At 40.5% G+C, this 10469-nt stretch overlaps 1 protein-coding gene across 1 annotated transcript; it reads left to right on the top strand.

Annotated features, from left to right (window-relative positions):
• Window positions 1-2657: 2657 nt before the first annotated feature.
• Window positions 2658-9978, top strand: LOC103711190 (NADH dehydrogenase [ubiquinone] iron-sulfur protein 7, mitochondrial-like). The gene is made up of 2 exons (XM_008797244.4): window positions 2658-3238; window positions 9509-9978. The coding sequence occupies exons 1-2, from the start codon at window positions 2835-2837 to the stop codon at window positions 9741-9743; spliced, it is 639 nt and encodes a 212-aa protein (XP_008795466.1). The 5' UTR covers window positions 2658-2834; the 3' UTR covers window positions 9744-9978.
• Window positions 9979-10469: the final 491 nt, after the last annotated feature.

The following is a 10469-nucleotide window of genomic DNA, read 5'->3' as shown; positions in this document are numbered from 1 at the left end:
TTTGATCGGTAGCTTTAAGGCCTTTCTGGTCGGGGACAGCTGGGCCTCCTTTACCTCCACTTGGGTTCGCGCGATCGAAGCACGGACTCTTGCCGACCTGGACTCATCCTTAGCCGACTTGGTCCTCGCCTTGGCCAACTTGGCCTTTGCCTCAGCCACTATAGTCTTCGCATCGCATAGCTCGGCCCACTCAAAGGCTGCTTTCCATTGCCCCTCGAGCCTCAAAATATGGTTCAAAAATTTATCAGGTAGACACTCCATCTTGCTGACCATATAGGCATGCTGGAAAGGGACATGAGAATCGGAACTAAAGTGAACGACCACACCATAATACATCAAATGGGCTGGACTCTTTTTGCCACATTTCCACTTATGCCCATCTTAAAGAGAAAACTCGGAAGTCAAATAAAGATAGAATTTCTCTTAGTAATGAAGTTCGTAAATTCTATAACTTAAAAAATAAAAAAAAAATCACGCATTAATAAAGACCGTGCGCAAAGAAAGATTATGCTCTTTTTTTTCTCATCAAGTGATACACACTCATCAACTTCCTAATAGATATCAAAGTTTTTTTGACACAAACCTAGTAGCAATCCAATGCATACCTCTAAGTAAGTCGATATATAGCTTTTAGAATATGATGTCGACTAGTACATAATATATGGCTAGTCAGTGCATACCTAGCACCAATATCCCAATACACACCTCTAGGTAAATCGTTATACAGTCTAGAATATGATACTCATTAGTACACACTACATGGCCAAGTGATATACATTTGTCAGCTTACTGATACATACTGTAAGTTTTTCTAATACACACCTAGCAATAGGGGTGGCAATCGAGTCGGGTCAAGCATAAACATGCCGGGTCAGATACAAGTCGGGTCAGAAAATTATAAACCTGAACCCGACCTGTTTATTAAACATGTCAGAAATTACAACCTGAACCCGACCAGTTGAATAAACAGGTCCGAAATTACAACCTGAACCCGACCTGTTTAATAAACAAGTCACCTGACCTGACCTGTTTAAGGAAAGGAAAGGGTGGGGGCTAGCTGGCTAGGGGGATGGGAGGGGAAAAGACGAGAGAGAGAGAGACGAGAGAGAGACTGAGAGAGAGAGAGAGAGAAGCGGGAGGGTAAAGCTGCAAAGGAGAAAAAAAAATTTCCTGCTCATCTTCTTCCCCGATCGGCCTCCCTCGCCAGGGCTGCGCCCGAGCCACCACCTCGCACCGTCCGCGGCCTTCTCCTTGCCGCGTCATCGCCGGAGCTTCACCGATCGAACCACCGCCTCAAGATCTGCCGCGACCGCCGCTGCCGCCATTGCAGCGCCGCACCGAGCCGCCACTGCTAAGCCCTCCTCCTCTTGGCGGCGGTCGGCCTCTCGGCCTGGACTATCGGGTTTGCCTGCGCTCGCCCCTGCCGCACTCTGCTACAAAGCTCCGGATCCTTGGAGGAGATCTAGAGTTAGGGTTTCATACCTCTCATTCTTCGGATCCGACCGTAGAGAAGCTCGTAGAGGAGGACGCAGCGCTGCCATGGGACTGTGGGAGCGGCCGGCGGCGACCTCGTGGGCGACATACTTGTGGGTGCCGACGAAGGAGCAGGATCGGGCAGCGACCGGCTCGGCGACGAATCGGCGGGAGGGGAGGGAGGGGGCCGGCTTGTGGGGGCAGAAGAGGCGGTCGGGGAGGTAGGAGGGGTCGTCAGCGCCGTTGGAGGGGTCAGAGGCAGCGGGCTCGAGGATGGGGGTGGAGGTGGACTAGAGGGAGAGTCGGAGAGGTCGAAGCATCGAACAAAAAAAAAAGGGCACCGGTACCCTAATGACCCGTGGGGAGATTATTTTAAACGGATCCTTGTGGGCTGTGGGCTGTGGACTGTGGATAAGGGCCTTATCCAACCCGACCCATATATTAAATAGGTTATTAAACATGTTATACAGGTTAAACGGGTTAGATATCTTAAACCTGTATCCGACCCAATTAATAAACAGGTTAAACGGGTCAACCTGTTTATGATCCGAACCTGTTTAGGCCAAACCCAAACCTGTTTATGGCGGGTCGAACACGGGTCGGGTTGACGGATCGGGTCATATTTTGCCATCTTACCTAGCAACAATACAACACATATATTCAGGTAAATCGATACATAGTTTTCAGAACATGGTATTAATGAGCTGCATTTTCAAATAATACACACCTAGTAAAATAGTCATCCAATGTTCTAATTCATACATTTAGGTAAATTGAAACACAGTTTCCAAAAGAAAGGAGGAAAAAAAAAGTCAATTGGAAAAGAAAGTCCTCACGAATGAGAGAGATGACTTGATGGAGAAGATGATAGAAGGAGAGACTCGACGAGAAAAAAAAAAAAAGGATGTCGATAGTTTTTTTTCACATATGTTCTCTTTTGATGCATGTAATTTTTTTTAATTTTTTTATATTGAAGATTGATGAACTTCATGAGTGATAATCCTATTATTTATATTTTTTTAAAATTAAGCATAAAAAATAAAAAAAGTCGTTTTTATAATTTTTTTTCCTATGCCGTCCTTACTGTATTATTTTTGTTTATTAAATTTCAAAAACTAAAAGTGGTCACGAATTTCCCGAGACGGAGGGCCACCCTGGGATGAACTAACGAGGTCAAAAAGGGGTCACACGATCAATGAAGTCCCGCTTCCAGGGTTTCCACGAACTTCGATCTCCATCGAACTTCCACGCTTCTCCCGTCCTACCCCCAATTCTCTCCGAACCTCACTCTCTCTCATCCCCTCTTTTATTAATTCCGAGCGCTCCTCCCTCCATACTCCGCGACCAAGCCCTAACCCTAGATGGCTCTCCTCCCGCGAACCGCCCGCCTTGTCCTCCTTTCCTCCCAGCGGGCGGCGGCCGCGATCCCGGCGTCGATTCCCTACTCTTCATCCGCCTCTTCGCCGCCGTACCCGGCACCGTACGCCCGCCCGGCGCCGCCGTCCACGTCGTCTCCGACCGGGCTGTCGAAGGCGGCGGAGTACGTCATATCGAAGGTGGATGATCTGATGAACTGGGCCCGGCGCGGGTCGATCTGGCCGATGACCTTCGGGCTCGCCTGCTGCGCCGTGGAGATGATGCACACCGGCGCCGCTCGCTACGATTTCGATCGGTTCGGCGTGATCTTCCGGCCCAGCCCTCGCCAGTCCGATTGTATGATCGTTGCTGGTACCCTTACCAACAAGATGGCCCCTGCCCTTCGCAGGTAAAGCCCTAACCCTTTTATTCCTTTCTAACATAACGCATATAATCCTTTTAGTCCTTTCGAAAATAATACATTTAGATCTCTGTTTTATCTGTTTTTGATATCGTTATGGATTCGTTATCATATAGTCTGCTTGTTTTGGATATTTATCAAGGAATAGATTCTTTTGCGATCATCGTTATCAAAATTTGGATTTTGAGAAATTATTTAATGGACCTTATGAGAGGAAAGGATGGGCCAAGGATCTTCGTAGTAGAAGGCCGCTTTTTGTTTCGTGGATCTCACCACCTATATCAACCAGTTAGCTTGAGCATTATTAAGTTGGAATTACACAGGCTATCGAATTACTGCTCAGCCATTTCCTTTGCTGTCATTTTATTTAGCTTGGTATAGTTTGTTATATAATGGACTCAAAAGAAATTTATAGTTCAGTTGAGAAAAATCTTTGGTATCTTCTGATGAAACAGGGTGGATCAGCCATGTTTTTGTTCCACGAGAGAGAGGGAGAGAGAGGGTATGTTCTGCATAGATCTTCAAAAGTTGTAACTACCTTTATCATTAAGATAGCACAATGCAGCCACTTAGATGAACACCACCCTTTTTTTGGGTTCATCAGGGTATTGAGGGGTTGTTTGGTAGGTTGGTTTGACTCGTTGGATGATTTAACGGAAACTGTAAAGTGTAAACTATCTGTTGAGTTTAGGAGTTGGTCTTAACTGTAAGTTCACTATTGCTATCTGCGGTGGTAAAGATTGTGGATACACAAAAGCATGGACCACCTGCAGGGGGGGTTTCATCTGCAAATTAATTCGAAGAAGAGTAATTCATAGAGATCCAATTTGGAGGGTTTAACGTTTGAGGAATTGAGGAAGCAGGGGGCTCTCAAGTTTGAAAGGTATTTCCATATTTCAGAGGATATTAGTGATGTCTAGTTTGGCATAGAAGGAGAGAAACTTATAGGCCCTAATGGTTTTGCTTCTATATTATATCAAACATTTTTGGACCCTAGTAAGAATGATTATTTAGATTCGACAATATTGCTCCATGTAGGTAATGTGTAGATAAGGTGTTGAGTTAGGGCTAAATACATATCAGATATTGGTATATCCATACCCATATCCATATTTTTTAATGGATAGGAATATAGATACTAGTCTTCATGTTTGTTCTAAATGGACACAAATACAAATTGGATATTAACCATATTTTTTTGTTTTAAATCGATATGGTTACAAGTCAAATATTTGTTATATCCATTTTTCTCTATTCAAATATGGATATGTTGGATATTTTTCAGATATAAATTGGATTTCGAGCAGACTTCAATAATCAAAACCAATATAAATGGCATAGTCATGAAACATTGGTATGGAATCCAATATCAAAATTGTATGCAACACACAACTACTTAGGCAAGGGTCTAAATTATAGTTGCTAAACTCACATGCAAGGTTCGCTGTCTTGGTATCGGACTCCGTATCGGTGCCACGCTAGCACAGTATCGATACGGTATAGTACGAAATTTTTTTTTCCCAGTATGCCACTCGTACTGAATACTGGTACCGAGCCGGTACGGTATGCTCCGTACTGCCTGGTTCGGACCGGTACGACATATTATGCTCGCATGAAGACCGAACGATGAAAGGTCTGGATTGGATCATTGGCCCAATTAGATATGTAAAAATATATTAGAAATTAGTTTTTTTAAATGAAAATATATAACATAAAAATGATCAAGAATTATCTATTTTATAGAGAACTTGCAAAAGAATTATGTATAGATGTAAGGATATGTTATATGTATTGATATTTTAAATAATTTAAACAACCAAGTTTTGAAAATATCATAAATGGAAAACTGAAATATTTCATTTTTCATAGTGAAAAGGATTGATATTTTTCAAAATGCATATGTGGATTCATATCTGCTTGCAAATTCAGATTCGGATCCATTGGATTCAAATATTCCTATCCAAATTCAATCCGAAGCTGATACAAAAATGGATATGGCTGGATAATATCTGACTCATTTCCAATCCTAGGTTGAGTTCACCCCTTTCTGGATGAGGGTGCAGAAGATATGATTGATCAGGGATGAGTTAGTTGCTGCATAGTGCCTCCTCCATGATTTTAAGGAAAAACATCTATAAGAATGGTTTCTGGAAAGTTGGTGTATAGTAATTGGATTGCTTTTTATCAGAGATAATGCATTTTTCATGGTTTAAAGTGACCTTGAATATCAGCATACATCAATACTTGAGAATATTTTCATAGATTGAATATTCAGGGAGGGCGTCTGATAATGTTGATCGGGGTTGCTTGCTTTGTACTAGAAAATATGGTCTTTGCTAATATCTGGTGGTAATTGATTTTTAGTCTTGTTTTTCTTTGTTCTAGTTTCGATTGAAGGTTCTCCTTAATGGTAATTTGGATATGGAAAAGGGTCACATCAGGAGATCTATCAATTTTTTTCACTTTGTATCTACGCAATCAACAGATTTCATTAGAAATTTAGAAGCATCTTCAAGCAATGTGTTGAAGCCCTTTTCTTCTTGGTCAGGACTTGTAACTCTTACTTCTTTTGCTTGTCTTGATGAATTCACTATCCATTAGTGGATCAAGAGAACCTTGCACTCTTCTTCACATTTAAGTGGGTGATGTGTCTCTTGGTTAGTTATGGTTAGACCGTCATTTTTAGAAATAACCTCAGGCTCCTCTAAACATTTTTTACCTCCTACGTGAGGATGTTGCAGAGGTTCATGAAAGAACGCCAAGAGGAATTTGTATATATAATCCTTCCTCCCCTCCTTTGTGAGGAGTTGAACTTTGACCTCCTAAGCTGAGTTGAACTTGCACCTAGGTTTCATTCATATCTTTATTTAATATTAGGAAATAAAATGTGGAACTCAATAATTGAGCCTGAGCTTTTTGATCAGTGAAACAACTCCCAAATTCCCTGTATACCTGGGGTAACATGTTAAATGTAATGAATATTATTAACTTATATAACCAAGATTGAACTTAAAAAATGCACAAAATTGAGAAGTTCATACATGATACATGTCAACTTGAGCAGTATGAAAAAAGGAGAAATATAGTGAGGCCAACAAAAAGTTTGGTCTGAACTATTGTAACTAGGGAAATTTGTAATTTGTGGAAGAAATTAAAAACAATAAAGGCCACAAGTGATGGAAAAAAATCTTAAAGTATGAAGAGAATGATGAAAGAAATCGAATGAAAAGACTGGATGATGGTCAAATGGTATGCCGATCAAAAGAGAAGAAGGATATCGCTGGTAAAAGTAATTTGTCAATCAGGAAGAACTTGTGCTATTATCTAAGCCTTGCAAGAAAGAACGGTCATTGAAAAATTTGCATGTTTGAATCCAACTGTTGCTGTGTTGAAGAAGCAGCATTGGTGAAGGAGAAGGTGAAGACAGGTCGACTACATCCAAGCAAATTCATTAAAATCTATGTTTCCTTCAGCCCCATGGTGCATCTACTATGAATAAAGGCTGCTTTGTTGGAGGAATCCGAGATAAGGAAAGCAAAGGGAATGAGATGGATGGATGATGTGGGTAAGGAAAAAAAGGGAAAAACAGAGGCCATGGGATAGATGTTGGTTGGGTGGGGGAGGTATAAGAAAAGGTAAACAGGGATGCATGGGTGTGGAAAACAAGGAGAAGTGGATCTCTTCATTGACTTATGCCACAATAGCTTACAATTTTAAGTTGTGCCTTGAGAGCCCTTGGACCATTATATCACCATTACAATCTCAACTACTAGGACTCTTGCAATGTTGATTTTCACTTATGTAGGCTCTACTCACGATTTTAAAAGTATTTGTCACCTCACTTGAATGTATTGTGATTGCTGCGTATTAATTTAAGTGGGCATGTACACGCCCGACATGACCGGTAAAGTGATTACTACGTAAATAATTTTGGAGTCTCTTGATAACCTTCTTAAGGATTGGCCCATGCTTAGATGGAGAGAGTTGCTAATAATTGGTAATCATTGTTAGTTTACATTACATGCTGTTTGAATGTGTGGATGGGTAAGAGTGATATTGAGGATTTTGACAAGTCCATCAAGAGAGGTGATGGCACATGTCAACAGTCTTGGCTGATGTTGCGGAATGGGTAAAAAGGTGGGATGACATCAATGCCTTGACGTGTGCAGCTTGGAGTTCAATAATTTTTATTGTGTTTCTCCTTTTTCTTAAAACTTATCTTGGGTTGCTTGTTCTTGAAAGATGTGAGGGATAGGAGTGTTTATCCTCCAATGTGTGTTGAAGAAATGAAAAATGATAGACAAATAATGCTTCGTTTTTCTTGTCAACTATTTTTAACCACATTCCTATCTTGAATAATTTGTCCGTGTCCTGACTAATAGATTTTAAGAAAGCAACAGACTTTTGCTTCTGAAATGCAATTCATTTTAACTGAAGGGATTTTGCCATGGTTGAGCAACCAACAATATCTGAAGAAGTTCGAAGATACTGCACTACAAGACTTCATTGCTGTAGAAGTTTGAAGCATGAATTGATACTAAAAATGAACGCATTATGGCAGCACAAATATATTGCACGACTGTTGAAATCTTATATTTGATTATGGGTGCAAAGTGGCCGGTGGTGCTTTACTCATGGTGTCATAGGTTTTTAGTTGAATTGATGTTTTACTTGAAATTTAAAGTTTTCTTCATTTTGGCTTATGGTTATTTTTCAAAGTAGTCTGAAGAAGAAGTAGGTCAGACATGACCATGTTTGTTTATAAATAGAGTGATGGAGGAGCCTCCTCTGCTTCTATTCCTCTTCACCACATTCTAGTCTTGGGCCCCTGGGTCTGATTCTTATAGAGATTTCTCTTTTTACTTTGTAATATATCATCTACTTGTTATCTAAGGAAATATCAATATTCTTCCAATATAAGACTATTGTCATTTCACGCTTGTTCTGGTTTTGAGCTTATTTTACTGAACTATTGGTACTGGATGGTTTTGAGCATTGTCTTTGGTTTGTTACCCTTTCATTGCATGCTTGTTGGTTTTTTTATCAATACAAGCAAAGGGCAATCAGGATTATTAGATTAGTGAGATGTTAGTTTGTGCTCGTGTCAGTTATGAAATGCAGGGCTAATACTTCTGTGTGAATGCAGAGCATCATTGTTTTATAACACAATGGCTTGGATTTGATTTTTGCAATTTTAATACAGTCGTTTACCCATTGAAACTGAACAAAAAGATTGGAGCCTAATGTTGTTGTGTTGGGGTAGTTTTTATATGGACCGAGCAGTTTGGTTGTATTCTTGTTTCAGGTGAAAACAAGCCCCGATACAGTCAAACAAGTGAGTATGAAACAGTAGAAATGCTAAATTTGGCTTTTACTATTATTTACACGTAGGTACCATCTTTTATCAAAACATGGAGTATGTAGGAAAAATTAAATTTCGAGTATTGAAAAGCAGATTGCAAGAAGTCTTTTCGTATGGAATAGTGAGTGTCAGATCAAATCTGTTATTGGATTGAATGCGGGATGACAAATTACATGTTTAGCTTGTTCCCTGTACGGATGATGATCCTGTACAGATAATGATGAAACTCTGGTGTTATGGCTACAATATTTGTGGGATAAGAAGAGTTTTGGTTGATGGATTTAGACAGAACAGGTTTCCCAGGAGGGCAAGGGCTGAGATTGATAGGTTTAGGACGCAATAGGTTTTGTAGGGGAGAGAGTTTTCTTTATACCTATCTGCAGATTTGCTGTTCAGAATCATATCAAACTTAATTTCAGTTCTGATGGAAAACTGATAAAAAAGGGGTTACTAGGGCTATCGAGGTTTGAGATGCATTGTAGACCTAAGCGATAAATAGGATGATTTTTGGGGGCTGAGTTCAGTCTGAAATAAACAGTGAAAGGAGGTTGAGGAAGGAGGAAGAAAAAGCGAAACAACATGCAGAAGGAAGAAGGTTCAAGCCAAGAACATCTGCTCTTTAATGGGATGTCTCTGATCAAGTTACCCAACAATTATGCGGTGTGTAGGTTGAGTACATCATTGTTCATGTTTTTGAAAGCAATACACAGAAATATCAACTTACATCTTGCTGTGAACATTGAATAGAAACTGGTTTGTTTGTTTTTGTAAAGAGATGACCAATGTTATGCACTCAAAATGGCTGGTCATTTGAACCTAATGAAATTGTTATCTTTTAATGTATATAAACTATAAAAGGCAATTTAAATGGTGCTGCAACTGCTTTTTTCTTGCAGGGTTTATGACCAGATGCCTGAGCCTCGCTGGGTCATTTCCATGGGCAGCTGTGCTAATGGTGGGGGATACTATCACTACTCGTACTCTGTTGTTCGTGGCTGTGACAGGATTGTCCCTGTTGACATCTACGTCCCTGGATGCCCACCCACAGCTGAGGCTTTACTCTATGGTGTTCTCCAGCTCCAGAAGAAAATCAACAGGCGAAGGGATTTGCTTCACTGGTGGACCAAGTGAAACCCACTGAGCTGTTTGGTTCACTTGAAAGATTTCTTCCCCATCTTGACTTCCATGCTAAAATAAATGATAATATGCAGAATTATGCATCTTGTGCTTGTTCTCAGAAGTCCTTGATAAGTACTTGTTTGTGTTTTTCTTTGTATTTCTAAGGGAGTCCTGGTTTGTTTTAATGAAACCCTGGATCTATGTAATGGCTAATGATAATATACTTTGAAACCAACGCTTGTAGTGCCTCGTCCCCTTTTGTGTTGTAACTGCTGCTTGATCCTGCCTACATTGCTCTTGGACTGGACGCTTTGAGGTGAAGGAACTGAGACCAGAGTTCGGTTCGTTCTGAGAAAAAATTTTTTCCTTGAAATTGGTTTTGGTAATTGTTTGTCCTGCTGCGGGACGGTTAGATGCATGAAGTCTGCTCCGAAGTTTCGGAGATACAATGGTGTTATATTATAATGGCACCTCTGTCGAAAACTGTTATTTCCAGTCTGGAAGGAAAGAGTTGTGGTGAGAAAGCAGTCATGGGCTGCTGCTCCAGATTTTTCCCCTTTAAATTTGTTTCTGCATTGATGCAACATCAAGTATTCAGGAGTAGTTTTCGGAATTTAAGAAATATTAATTACTTTCTGATCTTTTGCTGCCTCAACATGTAAAAAGAGAAGTGCATGTAACAAGAGGCGCAAAGCATCGCTGTAAGGGACACAACGGCCTTAATCATGTAGTTCACCC

This window comes from Phoenix dactylifera, chromosome 11, assembly GCF_009389715.1.
Source record: "Phoenix dactylifera cultivar Barhee BC4 chromosome 11, palm_55x_up_171113_PBpolish2nd_filt_p, whole genome shotgun sequence".
Classification (NCBI taxonomy): domain Eukaryota; kingdom Viridiplantae; phylum Streptophyta; class Magnoliopsida; order Arecales; family Arecaceae; genus Phoenix; species Phoenix dactylifera.
The sequence above is the reverse complement of the archived record's forward strand: the minus strand, read 5'-3'. Positions and strand labels throughout refer to the sequence as shown.